The 20,589-nt window shown below is 34.1% G+C and overlaps 1 protein-coding gene across 1 annotated transcript; it reads left to right on the top strand.

Annotated features, from left to right (window-relative positions):
• Positions 1–11,795: 11,795 nt before the first annotated feature.
• On the top strand, positions 11,796–15,433 carry LOC149200170 (omega-hydroxypalmitate O-feruloyl transferase-like). Its single transcript, XM_089399528.1, has 3 exons — positions 11,796–11,887; positions 12,199–12,676; positions 14,543–15,433. Exons 2-3 carry the CDS (start codon positions 12,209–12,211, stop codon positions 15,431–15,433), a joined length of 1,359 nt encoding a protein of 452 aa, XP_089255654.1. The 5' UTR covers positions 11,796–11,887; positions 12,199–12,208.
• The last annotated feature ends 5,156 nt before the right edge of the window (positions 15,434–20,589 follow it).

Below are 20,589 nucleotides of genomic sequence, written 5' to 3' on the forward strand. Positions count from 1 at the left end.
TTCATTATTACATGATGCGGCCCGAAGTTTGAAGAAAGCTCAGCACACAGAGACGGTTGTTAGCCACCACGGACTGATTCGGCTAATAATAAGCCACAGTCTTGCCCAACAGCAAGACACTTGGGAGGAATTGGTTGAAACAGTCAAAGTGGGACTGGCTTTACCTCGAACCTCCAGCACACTGGAACGTTCAGAAGAACACAAGGAGCCAGCAGCAGAAAAGCAGGCTGTTTCAAAACGAAAGCAGTCCTCTAGCACGCCGGAACAATCAAAGAAACGTAAGAAGTCGGCGGCAGAAAAACATGCTGTGTCGAAACGGAAGCGATCCTCCGATACGCCGGAACGACCAGAGGAACCTAGAGAACCTGTTGGCACTCCCAACCTGCCTGAAAGACCCAGGAAGTCAGCTCGATTGGTTCGAATAAGGGGAAGGTTGGAAAAGATTCAGAAAACTGCGACCCAACCAATCGAAATCAAGGACGAACCTTCGGAAGAGGAAGGTGAATTACCCGAAGGAAATGCTGAGCAACTAGAGGTTGGAGCTAACCAGCCAGAAGAAGGAATTGAGGAAGAAAATGCACAATCCATGGGTAGCCCGTTGCAAGACCATCCAGGAGAAGAGGAATTGGTAGCAGTTCTGGCCAACATGGGAGAATACGGCCAAGCCTCCAGTCCAGGAGGCATCCCTGATGGTCCCGCAGAAGAAGAGTTACCTAAGAAGGGCATGCAGAAGAAGCAGGGGAAGAAAACCTGCCCGGTAAAGAAGTAGAAGACATCAATTCGGGACAATCTGTCCCCAGGGCACCGGAAGATGTTCCGGGAGAGGAAGAAGGAGTAAAATTAAAGGCCAAACCCTCTGTCGAGGCTAGGGAAATTGCAAAATTGAAGAAGAAGCACCAGAGGATGCTGGGCACGATAGCCAGACTTCGGCAACAAATCAGAATGTTGAAAGCCAGTCTGAGAATACAAAAAACTGCAAGGCAAAAGAAAAGGACCACGGCAGCGAGGACCCCGAGGGTTAGGGTTCGTTTTGAAGGACGAAACCCCATCAGGAGACCTACTGTTGAGGAACAGTCCGCTGTTCCGAATGTTAATGAGGAACAGGGTGCTGTTCCAATAGAAACTGCTGTTCCATTTGGCCCGGAGGAACGAATGGACATTCCAATGGAACAGCAAGAGGCTCCGGTGGTAGGAAGACCACACCAACCCTTTGTTCGCATCAAAAAGGAGACGGATAGCAAAGAGGTTCAAACGAAAACACCCCCCTCGGGTGTAATTCGGGTCCTAAATTCCAAGCAACGCAATAGGAAGGTCCAGGTTAAACTTCCAGGTTCTACGGCTCTGTGGAAGAAAGACCCGAAGACCAGGACCTTGCATAAAATGATGAAGGAAGCCCAGCAGGAGGCCGAGCAGTTGCGAGAACAGACGGTCCCCAAGGAAAGATACGAGGAGCTCCAACAGCAACTTCGAAACATCAGTCAGTCTAAGAGCCAGGCCTTTGAAGGATGGCAGAAGGAGCAGGAAAAGGTTGCTAAGGTAACTCGTCGACTAGATAGTGTTGTTAAGCAGATGGACACCTTGTGTTCCTTGTATACTGATGTTTTGACTTGTAGAGCCCCTGCTAAAAATTATGCTTTGTTTTTGCTTGAACGTTATTTGAGATTAAAAATAAAAGCTGTTAGGGCAGGAGCACCCATCCATATCAACACTGTTAATGATTTTATAGATTGCTGCAAGCACTATGGAGTTAAAGTTCAAAGATTGTTATGTGAATTCTACTTGCACAATCTTGTCTTAGACCAGGAAATTGATTTGAATCCTGGCCCTTTCGTTGGCGATATACAATTTTAAGCCTTTATCTCATTTGGGGTGAATCAGCTAAAATGGCTTAAAGCTTACAACATCTTTCAGAGGCAAGAAAATAGTTTAGACCTTTGGGTACGAGCTGAACCTAGGGACCCAGCAGCATTATGGAGAGAGCATAGGAGTATGATGAGGATCCCAGGTGTCATGAAGATATTAGGTCCTATGCATGGAGACTTGATCCGAAATGGTCTGGAGTATTTCCTGACTATTAAAGACCAGGCCTTCCATGCTGCAAAGTTTCGATACCGAACCTCTAACCCAAACATCCAGCTCAGGGAACCCTTTAACTTTGAGAATTTTGAATTGGCTGCCAGTCGATTGAGTCTCTATGGGGAACGGATTCTGTGAGCAGGCCCATTTTGGTTGGGGTATCGGTTTCGCAGCCCAATTGTTTGGCATCCTGCACCTGGATATCAGGCTCTATATGAGATGCCTGCAGATCAGTTAAACCAGTTCTTTGACCATCTAGTTTCTAATCATGGTTGTCGGCCTCTTCGAGAGATCCCTTCTCCGGCCTACTCTCTCACAGCCCTGCATGTCAATTACAACGTTTTCATGAGGACATGAAACAGGGTAAGCAGGGGGGTTTGTGGAGCACCTGGAAGGTATGCTTTTTGATAAGTAATCTAGTGGTTTTTCAATACTATTTTTAATCTTTTCTGCATATTGAGCCTAAAAGCATAAGGGTTTTGGTAAATTGTGTGAAAATGGACAAACGAAGCTTAATCACTAATAATCGATGTTTTCTATGTAGAAGGGCGCGGAAATAGGGGATTATCGAGTAAAAACGAGAAGCGCAAGGAAAGTAACTACTGCCCCGTCGACAGGGAACCGAATGCGGACAAGATCAAGCAAAATTGGAGCCGAATAATCCAGGAAAAGAACGCAGGATATCGTGACGGAGAACGCAAGAAGGAAAGAGGAGACCCGAACGATTAGCGAATCCCTCAGGATCTTCGATCCTGAGGGATCGCTGCTTTAAGTTTATCTTTTGTATCTAGACATCTCCGTCATTTATGTTATATAAAGGTACCACGCCATCGAGCGTGGGGGATGACTGTTATTATAATTAAAAACTCAGAACGATTTTGATCACTGAGCTTTTGTAAGATCTGATTTTGTATACTTTTGTTAATGAAATCAATATAAAGGACTTGGTGTTCACTTCGTTTCTACATCTGAAGTAACTCTAAGCAGTGTACCATCGTAGCCAAGGGCCCAGCTCCGACGGTCACTCGCTGTTGTATCATACGGTGATTTGTGTGGTTTGCTTATTTCTTTCATTACAGTAATCCGATATATCTTTGCTATGATAGACTATGCTTCTTAATTAATATTTGAATCTGAATAAGCTCTTTAATTCACGTCTCTGTATTACACAAACTGAATCTATTCGAATTGCATTCATTTCTACAGCAAGTTATGGGTATGAATGTTATCATTACTGGATTCATATGAAATAAGTACTTGTGAGACTTGAAGATAATATCACTTTGTTCAGAAACATAGTCGCATCACACATTACTCTCGGATCGCTGCAGTAGTATAGACCGTGTACATACTTCGGGGTTGCTGTTCCATTTGGATTTGCTGTTCCATTTGGATTTGTTGTTCCATTTGGGTTTGCTGTTCCATTTTATATGATTGACGTTTCATGTTTATGATAGTTTGCTGTTCCATTTCTTTACTGCTGTTCCATTTCATTACTGTTGTTCCATTTTAAGAATTGTTGTTCCAGTTTACTTTCGCCAATCTGCCTTTATTGCTTTCGCGTGATAGCAGGCCTAAGGCTGTCGTGAGCCCAGCAAGACGCTGCCTAGCTCCCTGACCTGTAAGCCCATGCTTTGGTTTTCTTTCTTTATCAGTTTCTAAAGGGAAGGGTTATTGGTTCCGTACCCTTGACTGATCATTTGCCTTGTGTGATTTCATTTCCTGAATTGGTCTAGTTACAGCTTAGTGTTTGTTTCCTTTCAAGTCATTAGAACGCTGTACTACCGAGCACTACTTGGACAGAACAGCCTCGGATTGAGTTACTCCTTGAAAGAACAAAACGATCCCGGATTGACTTAATAATGTGGAATAATTGGTGGTGTGATAGACCCTAGTTATAGCTCTACAAAAGTTTTGCAATTAAACAAAAAAAATGTTTAGATGTATATGTATATATATATATATATATATATATATATATATATATATATATATATATATATATATATACATACACACACACACACACACACACACACACACACTTTTCCTTTATGTTAAACCAAACTTAAACTAGAGCCAACCCCAATATTATTTCAACATACCACCATATGTGTACATTTAACAAGGATTCATAACCATCAATAGAACTAACATACCCCTAAAGTAGGGGAAAAGAACGTCGAAGAAAATACAAGTTGGATATGTTTTAAAAGGAAAATATAGTGCTCTTTCTGGATAGTGTGTTGTGGGTTATGATATTCTACTATCATTTTCAAGTCAGATTATGTTTCACGAACATTTTTAAATATAAATATTTCATAGATGTACCTTCTATCTATGATTCCTATCTTATCTTAGTTAACTTGCTTTTGTTCTTGTAGATTTGCATTGGAGAAGGATGGAATATTGCATGGGAATTTAGTATTTGAAATTTCAAGCTAAGTATCACAACCCATCATCATGAAGAGATCCACAAAAGAATCTTAGGTTTAACTAACCATAATATGATAAGTAAATAATTAATATATATTAAAGAGGACATGTCATCTTATTAGATTAATTAGTAGATATTTGGTTACTAATAGGGGTCCATGATTTGATGAACTTCCACCCATCATCTCTTTTAATATTTTCGGGGTTTGTAATTTCTATGGGCTCTCTAATTTTTCTTTTAGAATAATGATCAATGGCGGCGATGACCTTGGAATTTTATAGGCATTTATGGTGTTTCGATTCTTTGGAGTGTTATGTTAGCATTGATTTATCTGTTGTGAATGATGTCAACACAATGTTCTTTCATTTTGGTTTAGATTAAGTGACCTATCTCACCAATGTAAATTTTTCCACAACCACATGGGATCAAATATATACCTTTGTTCTTTTTAGGATCAGTAAGGTCTTTACACCTATTTTTTGTTTTGGGTGATGGTGAGAATCTTCTTGAATGTATCTATCCATGCTAGTTTTCTTACAGTATACTTGATGGGCTAACGTTCCATTGGCTTTTTTTGCAGAGAAGGATTTCAAGGAATGGTAATTTTCCACTTTCCTCAATTTACATGGTTAACTTAATGTCCTCCATTGGGTTGTTCATGTGCTCTAAAATAAAGAGGTCATGTCAACTTATTAGATTAATCAGTAGAGATTTGGTCATAATAGGGGTCCAAGATTTGTGAGCTTCCACCCATCGTCTCTGTTAATATTGTTGGTGTTGAAGATAAGGATATCAAGGAGTGGTAATTTTTATTTTCCTTGATTTCCATGGTGAATTTAATGTCCTCCTTTTGGTTGTTCATGTGCTCTAAGAATAAAGAGGTCATGTCGGCTTATTAGACCAATTAGCAAAGTTTTGGTTATAATAGGGATCCAAGATTTGTTGAGCTTCCACCTATCATCTCTGTTAATATTGTTGGGGTTGGAGAGAAGGATATCAAGAAATGGTATTTTTCCATTTTCCTCAATTTCCATGGTGGACTTAATTTCCTTCATTTTGTTGTACATGTGCCCTAAGAATAAAGAGGCCATGTCAGATTATTAGATTAATTAACATAATGGTTTGTTATATTGATTAACATTTTTAGTTTTGTGCCTCTTTTTATCTTTAGTTATTTTTAAATTAGAGTCAGAGAAGCTATAAGAAAATAATTATGTTATAAACAACCCCAGGCATGTCCAACGTGTGACCTTATAATAGAGCCTTTGAATCCAATGATTAACTACAAGTAGTTTGTAAGCATTTACATCAAACAAGGCATCAATCCATTTGCAAAAGGACTAAGTAGCTTACATATGGATTTGATGCTCAAAAATACATGTTGGGAAATCCATAAAAGTTAGTTCTTTTTTTTTCCTTACAATCTTTATATGTCTAATTTGTTCATCAAGTTCATGTTCGACTCATTTTTTATCATATTTATTGTTTTGTTTGTTTATTACATTGGTTTTATAGTAGTGATTAGGTCAGACATTTTAAAGGTGATAATGTAGTTTTTCCATTTATCTCTTATTATATAATTTCAATATTTCTTTCACTAAAATTGGACAATGAAAGAAGTGTATTAAGTACATGACACTAAAGAAACAAAATTAAATTATTGAAGTTTAAATATGAATTTTTAATTTTTACTACCATTTCAAAATCATATTTAACTAAGAAAAACAACAACACATACAACATGCTCCTCCTTGTTCAATTGTTCAAATATTCAAAACTTAAATTTAGTACGTTACATTTACTATTTTGACAAAGGTACCACGACAATGGTGGCTCAATTCCCATAAATCTAAAGCACATGTAATATAATTATTTCATTTTTATATTTGTGAACTTGGGTAAACGTACTCTTCTTAATTTTATATTTCTCAAATTTCTATTTGAATGTTTTGAATCCACTAATTGTTGTGACATCATGTGTGTATTTGGTCATGCTAGTTGATTGATATTTATGGCCATAGAAGGATATTAGTTAATGGTGTACAAGACATAGGAAAAGAAATATCTAGAGGAATAAACTTGATTTCTTTACCTTTGATCAAGTTTCTAATACCTTTGTCCCCCGATTTGAAAAAGTATTAGTTTTTTTTCTTTATATCCACACATTTTTTGGAATTGGAAAAAAAACCTACATGTGGTACCCTTACATGAAAATAAAGGACATGTATTTTTGAAAATCTCTTTCTCAAATACTTTAGCTCCTTTTTCATCAATTTCAAACAATATATTTTCCTAGTCATTAGAAAAAAAATCCATATGCATTTGTTTCTTGCTTCACTTTTTGAAATTTCTTCAAACTTGCCACCTCAAGTTGGTTCCTTGAAAGAGGTACCCTCCTAATGTTCCCCAATGAAGCGTTGCTCTATATAATGATTGTATAATTAAAAATTAGATTATCTCAAGTGCACAAAGCACCTTTCATCTTACCATAAAATTAATAACCATGACATATCTTGTCCCTCAAAATATGGTAGGATTTAAAAATTATTGTTAAACCTAGTAACATGAAAGTTGTATCATAGTAATAAAAATCTAAATAATAGCTAAAGCAAGACTTGTTTCATTAGAAATTGGTAACATACTCTTGAATCCAACTCCATCTCTAATATATTATCTTACAATTTTGTTATTCAAAATTATTTAAAAAAAATATAATCATTATTAACTTTCGAATAATTATTCTACTTTACATATTATATAGCATCTAAAACTAAAATCTAAACAAAATAACAATTCATTAAATCATAATACTCACTATTTCATATTAATCTCAATTATTTAAGGAAAAAATATTTTCATTTATATCCTTATAAATTTTAAATGAATTATATATATATATATATATATATATATAAATATAATTATAATTATAATTATAATTATAATTATAATTATATGTATGTATTTTTATTTCATATTTTTAATCAAAATTTATAATACTTAATTAATCATATTTTTAGGATTCACTTGAAATTTTTCTATATGATTTAAGATATTTATCTTTTTATGTTTTGATTAATTTCTCTATTATAATATTAATAGAGAACCATTTTAAAAATACAAATAAAGTTTTCAATTATATGTTATTGATATTAGAAATTAAAATTAACCCTATCATTCATCATTATTTTATACTCACATTCAAATTCCACATAAATATTTTTTTTACCATCTTTATTAGTTTTCATAAATTGAAAATATATATATTTATTAAAAATATAAATAATATATATTAAATTGAGTGTTAGGAAAAGATATCATTATTTGTATAATATTTTTATTAAATATCTACATCTTTATAAATAAATATATAATTTAATATATACCCTAATGAAATAATTACATTTTTTAAATAATATATATTTATACTAATATTTCTTAATAGTGAGAAAATTATCATTACTTAGTTGTCAAACAACAGTGATATTATTGATCTATTGCTGCTATCTTTGAATTAACTAATCATCAATGAATGATTTGTTGGTGGTTTGTAATGGAAAAGTTTTTGGTTCAATCTAAATGTCTCTTAATGTCTCTTACTCTCAAACCTTAACTTATTTCTTTATGTTTAACAAAAAAAACTTTTAAGCAAACAAAAATAAAATAAAACATATATAATTAATAAAATAAAAATAATTAAAACTATATATAAAAATATAAATCTATGAAAAAACATAGAATTATTTATTAACATAAAACCTGAATTCATAATCCATCAATTAAATCATATTTAAATTCAAGCAAATTGCATAAAAAGAAAAAAGCTTTTACTCTTGATATTAATTCAGTGACCAAGGACATAGAGCATCGTTACAGATAGTAAGCTTGAAGCAATAAATTCACGTAAACTGAAAGAAATTTTGGTGAAGCAATAAATTCACTTAAACTGAAAGAATTTTGCTGGGCTTTTCTCAATGCTAGTGGATTGATTTCCACGTATTAATTAATTTATTTTTAGGTTAATTTAAAGAGTTTATAAATTAGTTCGGAAAATAATGGAAATTTTTTTAAGATTATGATAAAATGTGGTAGAATTTTTTTGAATAAATTATATTTGTCAAATTTCAATATTGTAGATGCCTTAAAATTCTTAATAATATTGAATCAATTTCCACCTTAAAAAAATTGGTTCAAATTTTCCAACATTTTTAAAATTATTTTCTACAACAGTACATTCTTTGTGGAAACTGTGTCAGGTTGGTAGTCATTTGATTTGATGCCTGTAATCACCTTAGGTTTTTACTTACCACGCACCACCGCAGAGCAACGACAAAATCCAATCCATCACGCAAACGAACGAAAAGAGAAGGCGGAATGGAATGGTTTTAATAGCGTGTAAGCAATTTTATACACCGTTTTACCACCTCCATCAAATATGTCGCAATTATTCATGGGATATCGACAGACGACGAAAACAGCTCAGAGAACCCTCCCTTAAAAGAACGCCTTCGGCGTAATTAAAGCGCTATATTAAATCTCACTGCCATAATCTTAAATGAAACTTCCTCACACAACGCAAGTATTTATGGCGAAAATATTAAGACCCACCAAACTTTTGCTGTCAATTGGAAAAACTGTGTGGCGGTAAACGCCGTTGGCCATATTTATGAGGTTGCACAGCATATGATAAAGTTCTGTACCTTGACCTAAGGCTACTGAAACGACACATGGGCCTGCACCAGAAAGAACCATGAATCCTGTTCAAAGAAGCTCGTATTTTCTTTAATTAGAAATGATTCAAATTGGCAGACCTATGTGACGGTCTCTACGTTGAGAATGGGTTGAGTTAAAATGAAAGGCAAAGTAACATCAGTTAAATCCATACACCTTATTCATTAAAAGAGGTATAATGAATAGAGGTATAGAGAATAACGTAGGACACGTTTATGAAGTAAAAGAAATTTGTTTCTATAATTTGATTTTTTAATGTAATTTTTTTTTAATTGGTTAAAACATTGTGAGAGATATTAGAGTATAGTTAGTTTGTTTTTTTTGTTTTTTTCTTTCTCTGGTATAAACATGTGAATTTGTTTTTCATTTGATTTTTTAGTTTTTATGTTAGATTACTTTGGTCTATGTTTTCAATAGATATTATTTTTTCTTTTTAAATTAAAATCAAAATTCATATTTCAATTAGTTTAATTGAGTGGGTTAAAGATTGTTGTTTAAGAATCTAGATGTTTAATGTTTAATAATTGTTTTGGATGGGCACACGAGTTGGGTTGACAAGATCTAAATTGACCATTCTTTTTTATGAATTCTCTATGACATGCTATTTATAAGTGATAAAGTGACTAGTGAAATCCTATAAATTGGCTAAGTCTGAGATCTAAGTAATTGTGGGTCCTAATATTTATTCAAAAATTATTTATTATATAATGTTTTAGCCTAAATGCATGTATTTTCTATAAATAGATCCATTTTCGTAGTATTTAGGATATATCATCTTCTTTTAAATCATACTAAAAGTTTGTCACATTATATCTTAGACTAGACCTCACTTTCACCTATGCCCTTGCACTATTTTGATTTTTATTTACATAACTCTTTCATTTTCTCACCTTTGTGGGTTTTCTTTTAGATTCTTTAATCTCCTTGTCAAGGATAATTACTATACTCTTCATTACAGACAAACCTCTTTATAGTTGATATCTAACTATATCTATCAAAGTTTCCTTCTGATGAATGCATCCTTCCAAGTAGTTTCCAAAGGTCATTGAATGTCAACCAATCAACCATTATGTCAAAAATGTCTCACCTTTAGGTAGATTCAATTGGCATATAAATTTATTGTATGTTGAAACCTAGATACCAATGTAAACTATAACTTACAACAATATAAAATAGAAGAAAAAGAGAAGATATTTACTATTGTAGCAAAAAAAATAAGATTTCAAATATGAACTAGTGGAAGTATTTGTTTTCTTATTTATCAAGAATTATTAATTATTGACATACACAAAACCATGCAACTATAACAACCACACTTCTTCATTTAGTGGACACAATAATCATCACTCCCTTATCAATGTTGATTTTATGAATGCATAAGCAAAAATAACTCATTCATATTGTATAAATGTTTAAGTGCCCTAAGTGGATGTAGAAAAAAAAATGTATGATATTCATTATGATTTCAACATGTCATTTTAGGAATTGAATTTGGTTAAAGAGGATAACAATTTCTCAACCCAACTTAGATAAATCCAGTATATATATATATATATATATATATATATATATATATATATATATATATATATATATATATATATATATATTAATTTGTTATTTTTATTAACTGTATTTGATATTTACTCATATAAATCATTTAATATTAAAGGTGACATTTTAAAATATTAATATCATATTCTTATGAGGAGATGTTTAGAGAGTGATCTTGGAAATAGATTTTTAATATATATTTAACCACAAAATAATTAGTGGTTAAAAGTAGCAATCTAACCATAAAACATTTTACCATTTTTATGGAGGATAATTTTTATTTTTTAATACATAAATGGATTCAATATCTTCAAAAATTCTCAGAAACACTTGAAATGTGTATATCATAAAACTCAAACTTACCCTTCCAATAAATCTCCACCAAATTTTGAACAACATAAAATAAAATATATATTTGAACAAAATATAAAACATCTCAGTATTATTGAAAATGTCCCCTTTCAGTATATAATATTTTCGAATTTAAAAATATATATAATAATATAATATATAAAAGGTTAATTACTTACGGAGTAGTTTACCGAGGTGGAGGAATTGCCCCGACAGCCAAAAGTGGCCAGAGTCCGGCAAAAAAATTTCAAAAAATCTTGTAGAGACAATGTTTGAATCATGTTTTTTATGGTGGAAATAGATTCAACACCATCAAAAATGTCTGGGACACTTGAAATTTTGAAATTTAATAACTATCACTTGGATTTACAAAAATCTTTGTCAAATTTTTCATAACTTTCAGGGCAATTCCTCCAGCGAATTAGTACTTTATTATAAAATATTGAATATATAATATTTGCCCATTAAAATTAAAAATACACCAACACATTTAAAAAAAAGCTATCGTAACGGACTGTACGAAAAAAAATAAGTAGTCAACTATCAACAATTACTGTGACATTCACGAGTGGATGGACCAGCGCTGGTTCAAATCATCCTCCTATAAAACGTTAGAGAGCCTTCTGCTTTTTCTAAGCTTCAGAGATTTTTGCGTTTCTTAAGATAAAGCTTCGAGGTCGAAGCCATCACAGACCAGGCTATTAAGAAAATTCTCGAAATCATTCAATAAAAATCAAGGTAAGAGACCTTCCCACTATTCACTGTAATTATTTCAAGTATTCATGCAGAACTTACATTGTAAGGTGTGTGATGCTCTTTATATGGTCCAGGGCTATTTCTACTAGAACTGTATTTTAGGAATTATTTCAAAATTTGATGCACGGGTTAGATAATTAACTTAGTTCTGTTGATTTGATTCACAATATTTCTAAAATTTTGCAATGGAATTATGTTCAACACACTATAAAATATGTAAAAATATGTTCAACACAGATGGAAATATATTTTATTTTATTACTGACTAATTATGTTTGTAATGATTTGTGAAGAAGAGTAGTCATGGAATTAGCGAGGAGTAAAGTTGTTGAACCAGTTTTGATTTGTGGATCGAACATTAAAGTTGGTGAAATCGTTAGACTTGTTCCTTCAAAACCCACCCCTACGGGAATACTGTATCTCTCCAACATTGATCTTGCAGTGGTTTTCCCAGTGGAGACCATATATTTCTTCGGCCCCCCTACCTCAGACAAACCTTCTAGAGAGGATATTGTGGATAAAATGAAGGATTGGCTTTCTCGACTGCTAGTACCTTATCATTTTCTAGCTGGAAGGCTGCAGCTTAATCCTGGAGATGGCAGATTGGAGCTCAATTCCAACAGATCAGGCATTTTATTTGCAGGAGCATCGTCAGAACTTACGCTTGCGCAGCTTGGTGATGTGTCACGTCCAAATCCTTCGTTCAGTAATCTCTTTGTGAGGACTGATGAATTCAAGGAGCTAAGCAATACTCCTCTCATGAGCATGCAGGTGATCAAATTCTCTATTAGTATAATGTTCAAAATAGTCCTCCAACCATGTCCGAGATCAGTGGAGCCCATCACTTTAATGCTTTAGATCCACACAGTAATACAGAGAGAAACAGAGAGAAACGAGGTGCATTGCAATTTTTTTGAAGGGGGGTGATTTATTGAATAGAATGTTTTTCATATTTATCCGTTTATATCGATCATTTTTGTGTTTATCTGGTTTTTTATTATTATTATAGATTTTAGAATATTAAGAAATTTGGGATATAAGGTAAGCTAATTGTTTGATTTCATTATATTTCAGTAAAGCGGTTTAATTTTATTAAATTTGAAAATATTTTAGAATATGAATTTAATATATTAAATTTTTTATATTATTTTGTAGTTTATTTATTAATTTATATTCATTTTAATTCTGGAGTTACCAAGTGTTTAGATGATCATATATCTTTTCACTTTAAAACTACAAAATCATTTGTATCTAAAGAGATTTGGTTCCTCTTATTACTCGGTAGATGATGAACTAAATAATGAGCTAAAATAGATGTAGACTGGTGTAATTATTATTATCTTTATTTTTATTTTTATGTAATTTAACTAGTAGAAATATTTTATTAGTAATTATAATTATTAATTATTTTATTTTGTTTACATAAAATTACAATGTCTACCATATTGAGATGGACAAACTCATTTATCATAAAGAGGTTTTTGTCTTTTTAACTAGCCATCTAAATTTTGGCTAAATCATAATTGTTTAAAATGTATCCTTACTAAATTTCAACACAAATTTAGCAAAACAATACTAAGAAGGACAAATATATTCCACATTTAGAAAGTTCAAATCCCTAGATGGATCCATTCAGAGCAAAGAGGTTTATCTTTTACGTTATTTGATTTTCATTTTTCTTATGCTAAGTCGCAAGCGAGGTACTTTGGGTTCTCCTTTGTGGGAGACAACATGACTCATAAAATGTGTCCGATATGTTTTTGTTTTTCAACCTTTTCTAAATCTAACATAGATCTATTTTAATCATAGATTTAATATGAGTTGAGAAGGATCAAATTTCTTTAAGTGCAAATTTATTTTAGAGTACAAAAAATAATGTCTGATTTTATATTATTTAAATTGTATTTTTGAATGTTATAGAGATTACATAACACATGTATTGAGCCATTTTATAGGGCACATTAAACTAGTTTTTTTTTGTTATTAATATATGTCAATATTAATTTATATTAAAATATTTTATTCATAAGTTACATGGAATATTTTATTCTATATAATATTAAAATATTTTTTATTAACAATTTATCTATATATATATGTTAACAATTATTTATTTATATCTATATATATATATATGAAGTTGATATCAAGTATAAAAATATTTTTGAAAAGTATAAAGTTTTAACATCTTATTTATGTTTTTTTTTAATTATTTTATTATATGAAATTATATTAGGTCATATAGACAACTAATTAAATATGCATGACTGACATTATTTTTATTTAAAAAATATTTTATTTTTATTCACATCAAATTATAAAATAAACCTATGTGTTCAATAAAAACACATGTTTAAACCATATTAAAACTAATAGAACCATTTATACCACTAATGGAACTGTTTATACCAATGTTTGACTCGTGATCTTAATAACGCAGTGCTAGAACCAGTTGTTCTGATTGTTAAGCCTTATTTTAAATAGTATATATATGTAATGCCAAGAACTAATAGAAGGGTATTGGTACGTGCAGGTTACTCGGTTTAAATGTGGAGGATGTTCTGATTGTTAAGCCTTATTTTAAATAGTATATATATGTAATGGAAAGAACTAATAGAAGGGTATTGGTACGTGCAGGTTACTCGGTTTAAATGTGGAGGATTTTGTGTTGGACTGTTAGTCTCTCACTGTCTCATGGATGGCCAATCTGCTGCAGAATTTCTCCTTAACCTTGCATCCATTGCAAGAGGAGAAAGCCTCCTCATCGAACCCAAATTTGACAGAACTTCCCTGAAACCTCACATTCGTCCTCATATCAATCACCGACAACATGACTTAGTGGAACACCGAGTCAGTATGCCTGCATTCACTGCATCAGGCACACAGGTGAATTCTGCGAAAAAACTCCCGCAAACTAAATCCTACAGAACATTTACCTTCACTCCGGAGATGCTCAAACGCCTGAAACAAACGGCAATGAAAGACAATATCATCAGCAGGTGCTCTACATTTGATGTCATGGTGGCCCACTTATGGCAGGCCAGAACGAAGGCAGTATTCCAGGACCCCACGCAGAAGTCCACCGTGTCATTTGCAGTGGACATACGTTCAAAGGTAAATCCACCCCTACCCAAAGGGTTTGTAGGGAACGGGGTGGTCACGGCCTATGCAACTGCACCGGCGCGGGAAGTGAAGGAGAATCCGCTGTCGTATTGCGTGGCAGAGATCCAGAAGGCCATAGCATCCATCACGGATGATTATGTTAGATCTCGTATAGATATGCTGGAGTTCCACCGTGGCATCCCCGTTGGAAATAGTGGGAACTTCTTCCTGTCTCCCTGGTGGAAGTTACCATTCCATGAATTAGATTTTGGGTGGGGGAAGCCAGTGTATGCAGGTCCCATAGTCAGCAACATAGCGGCTCATTTTGTACTGGTGCTCTCGAATGGCTCCCACGAAGGGATCAACGTCTGGATTACATTGGGACCGGCTCTGAAAATTTTTGAACAGTTTGTCAGCAAGCTTTAGTCTCAGCTGAATATGCCTAGCAGATACTATTGATATAATAATAAAATGGTGTTACAAATATATTTTTACATTATTTATGCATTAATTATAAGAACGGAAAAAACTAAAACTATATTTCTTTTCAAATTGATAAGTGGGAATTGATTAATCAACCAACCATTTATTTATATGTTTATTGTTTAATTAGTGATTTTGTGATGAAGGGTGGTTTTTTTATGATTTTGTAGTTTTAATTAAAAAATTATGACCAGTGAGTTTTCTATTGCATCTTTTCTCTTTTATTAAGAATATATTTGCAGCAATTAATTGTATAGAGTTAAAATCTACAAAGACAAGGCTATCATTTTTTATAATACAATGAGAATTCATTAACTGTATTCCAAACACCACCAATAGAAAGTGAAAAGTTATCACCCCTTGTCTTTATTAGTATATATGAGCATGATTAAGGAAATACCTGTTAATCTTTGCCTTTCTAAAATATGGTCTCTCAGTAATCAATTCCCATCTATTTACATGCTTCTTGAGATTAATGCCTAGCTATTTAACTAGTGCACTAAATTTTATTCAAATATTCAAAGTTTAACATAGGATATGTCTTGATTTTTTTTGTGTTGGAACATGGTAATTTGAGGTGATATTTTCCATCTCTTGTTATTAGTTTGTATGATTTTTCAAATAATTTGTGTTTTCATTGTGTTATATTTTGGGGATGAGGATTTATTAAATGCCAACGTGGTGATGGTGCATGTTGGCTCGTGGGATACTGAGAAATCCAGGATTTGTGACACAATGGCCAATAAAGACCCGCTTAGCATCGGCTTTTTTGGTAGCACCTATTGAGTGAGTGAAGTCGCACCTGAAACGCTAATGGGTGACTTTCAGAACCAGGTTTCCATAGTCTGACAAGATTATCTTGTGGTTACAACACGATGCTCCTAACCAACACATACTACAATACCCCATCGTTACTATATCGCCATGCATAGGTCCATCTATCCACTATGCAAACCCTTCATGATCATGCGCGGTGTGACAGAGCCTAGTCAACCTTAGATGCTAATAAATCTGTGATTGTTACAGAACCATTATCGACATACAAGACTGACCGACTCTTCAAACTGTAAAAAACAACAACACTTATTCTCACTCAACCATATTTAACAGCCATAATACTATAGGTCGATACAAAACCAGATCATCACTAAAGACTATTATGCCAAAACATATCAACAAGATGAGAGGATAAACCAACAACAATAAATAAATAAAACCCTTATATATATATATATATATATATATATATATATATATATATATATATATATATATATATATATATATCCACACATTTACGAGATTCATACATGCACTCATACAACTATACAATAAAAAGGAATGCAAAGGTCTTTCCAACAACATTTTATAATCACAAAAGAGTACATTGATTTCTCCAACACGATTCACAAGTATATTTATTAGCAAAAGGGGTAAAGGTACCTAGAGTTACATGCATTAGACTACCCGCCTCTCCGACCATCTTACGATATCATTAAAATATGATGAAAACCCGATCATAAACCATCTACAACAACACATATATGTTCAATAACTAAAACCCATTATAATAAAGTTGGTGAGCAGTGACAAACTTGACCATGGTTCCAAATTTACACTGACCCAACATTGGTACATAGACTAGCTCTAACTAGCTGGCATAACACTTTTGAATGATCAACCATCAACAAAGCCCCACTTGGCCTTGGACTGACCAATTTATAACTGTTGGGAGTTCTCTCAAACCATCGATTCTTCTCCTTCACACTAAGTCTAGTTGTCTTGAAGGTCGTTGAGATATTTCCCTTAATTCCTCCCGAGTTTTCCCATGTGTAGTGTAGTTGACCATAATATCCCCTACCTGGTTCAACTTTACTCTTGCCTATTTCTTTCTATCTCAAAATATTGTTGAAAATAGCAACAAGAAATGCTAAAAATATAAATGCTATAAATAGAATCTCAGGTACCAGTGTTGGAAATAACAACAAGGAATGATAAAATAGAAATGCTAGAAAAACATTGCTATAAATAGCATTTCGAGATACATTCTAATTTTAGTTAGTCCCTGAACTAAAATTGAGAATTAAAATTCGAATTTGATCTTTGTAGTTGTTTGTAAAATAATTAATTAATTCATCTTGAGTTAATTAGTTAGATAAAATCAAACATGAAGTCTTTGTGAAGACATGCAATAGTTGTCCCTTTGATTAAGGAAGTTATCCCTTGATTAAGGAGATCAAGATGAGTTGTACTTTGAGTTGTAATTAGTTAGCTCAGTTATTTGAGTTAAGTGTAGTTAGATTAGTTCCAACAGTTTGTGGAACTGATTGTGAGTTCAATTAGTTAATGCATGCATGCATGTAACTACTGCACTTCAGATAACTAAATATTCTCTCATAAATAAGTCATGCATGTCATTTCAGTTAGAGACCCAGTTGAGATTAGAGGAAGGGACAATGCACTATCAATTGGAGGAATTTTCCTATATAAGAAACTCATCCATGCAGAAGGAATTATCTCCTTTAGGACTGCGCAGTTACTTTTGAGTTTAATGTCTTGTGTGAGAGGTAAATTCACAGAGGTGGCAACATTGGACCCCAGGAGAAACTGTGCAAGGGAATAGGAGGCTTGGAGGGCAGAGGAGAAGGTTTGTGAGAAGCCTTTTCCTGTCTATGAGCAGCAGAGGGATTGTATTGAGAGCTGGATAGCTTGTGAGCTAAAGCTTTGTGTAATCCAGACATATTTCCACTTGTATGATAATACAAAGATCGGGGTTTCTAGCTGAGGCTTTCCCCATAGTATTCTTCTGTGTTCATGTGTGATTGCTTTCTCATTCTTAGTTATATGTGTTCTATTTGATCTTGCTCAATATCGATTAAGCTTCCGCAAGTTTGTTGTAGAAGTAGATCTAGTATTTTGCTTTAGTATATTGCATAATCTGTTGATCTATAGTGAGAAATTCTACATGGTATCAGAGCAAAGGTGATCAAAGTGAAGAGTAGTATACAAAGAAGGGAGAAGTTTGAAGGTTGAAGTTCCTAATTATAGAAATCTAATTCTTAACACATCTCAAATTTTACCAATGGTGTTTAACAATTTAAGACTCGAGTATGCCCAGGGTGGCAGCTCGAATTATATAGCCTGGAAGGATTGCATGGAAGCATTATTAGAGGACAATGGTCTATAGGACTTCATTGATCAAGAGGTCCCCAAGCCAGCAGCTGCTAATGCTATAGAATTGGCAGAATGGAATAAATGTGTGGCTACAGCGAGGAGAATCCTTCTAGAGGGTGTTCGAGACCACATAGTCTCGAGTCTCCATGGAAAGGAGACACCGTTTTTAATGTGGAAAACATTGAAAGATCTATATCAGAACAACAACAATCAAAGGAAGCTGGCACTGAAAGACAAGCTTTGGAAAATCAAGTGTGAAAAGGGCGACACGATCTCTACATATCTGAGCAAGCTCACCACCTGCAAGGATGAGATTGGAAGTGTAGGGATCATGACAAATGATGATGACATGGTGAGTCTTGCTCTCCTCAGTATTCCTAAGAGCTGGCATAGCTACCGAGACTCAGTAAATGGAAGAGAGAAACTGCCAGATTGGGAATGACTTTGGTCAGATCTGATGCAGGAGGAGATAAGAAGAAGCACCAGAGATGGTTCTTCATCCAAGGAGGATGAAGAAAATTGCGCCTTAGCAAGTAAGGCGAAGAAAGGGAAGGAGAAGGATTCTCATCCAAAATCGAGTTCTTCCCATGGTGAGAAGAATTTTGACAAATCGAAAGTGCGATGCTTTTATTCTCATGAGGTTGGCCATTTTGAAACAAATTGTCCATTGAAGGAATCGAAGATGGGATCCAAGGAAGGATCTGAAGGTGAGGCATTGGCCTCTCAGTTCAAATTGGATTTTACCCTCATCGAATGCATGGTTTCATCGATGATGGGTTGTGGTTGGTTTCTTAACAGTGGAGCCTCATTCCACATGACCGACGATAAGAGTCTGCTCAGTACCTTGGAGGAGAAAGACCTCAGGATACTCATAGCAATGGGTAATGATGAAAAGTATAGTGTTTCAAGTGTGGGCATGGTTTCTTTTAAGAGGGAGCATGGAGCTCGCATTACCTTGACATACATGAAGTATGTGCCAGGACTAAAGAAAAACTTGGTATCGATCGCGATGCTGAAAGACAAAGGCTATGATGTAGTCTTCAGTAAGGGAAATGTTTTCCTTAGACACATCACCACGAGACAAGTGAAGCAGATCAGTTCACAAGTCAAGAGCTTGTATGCTCTTGAGGTTCAAGATGCATGCAAAGCCTTGAGGAGCAAGGCAACTGATGGAGACTTGGTGGTTGAGAGGGAGATTACATTACCTCTCAACATGCAGTGCCAAAAGAAGTCTCAGGAAATTTTGGAGGAGCCACAATTGGTGAAGCAGCTTCAGGAGGTTGTGGAGCAGCCACAACTAGAGAAGCCAAGAGGAGACTGAGTGGAGGCATCCACTCATGGAGAGACCTCCAGTGGGGGGAAATTTCGAGCCAAGTGGGCAGAGGGATTGTTGGAAATAATACTGAGAGGGGGGGTGAATCAGTATTATCTAGCAAATTAATAAATCTTCCTTATTTGATCTTTGAATTATCTTTGCATGTTAGTACCATAAAATAATGAGCATGAAAAACAGATAGTCACACCAAAGAACACAAGATGTAAGGTGGAAACCCAATGTGGGTGAAAACCACCTGCTGCAATATGTCTCTATCTTCTTTCAATTTAGAAACTTCTTTTACAATGATTTTGTACTGGTGCAGTCCTTTACCAGTACGCAGGCTGCAACCTGCAGAGAGCTACAACTCTCTCTCGTTTTCCAGTCTACTCCTGGAAGGGAGCTACAACCCCCTACTTCTTTTCATAAAGCATCAGATGATCAACAAGTACATAACAGTTACAGATTACTACAGATATCAGATCAGCAATAACAGAATTAACCCAGAACACCTTATCAATAGAGAAATATGATCAACAGAACAGAGACGCAGTTTTCCCTTCTGTGGCCTGCGACCAGACGCAGTTAACCTTCTGCTGCCCTGCGTGCC

This window comes from Pinus tabuliformis, chromosome 2_1 (genome assembly GCF_031772625.1).
Source record: "Pinus tabuliformis cultivar Carrire ecotype Pingquan chromosome 2_1, CPIR1, whole genome shotgun sequence".
Taxonomy (NCBI): Eukaryota; Viridiplantae; Streptophyta; class Pinopsida; order Pinales; family Pinaceae; genus Pinus; species Pinus tabuliformis.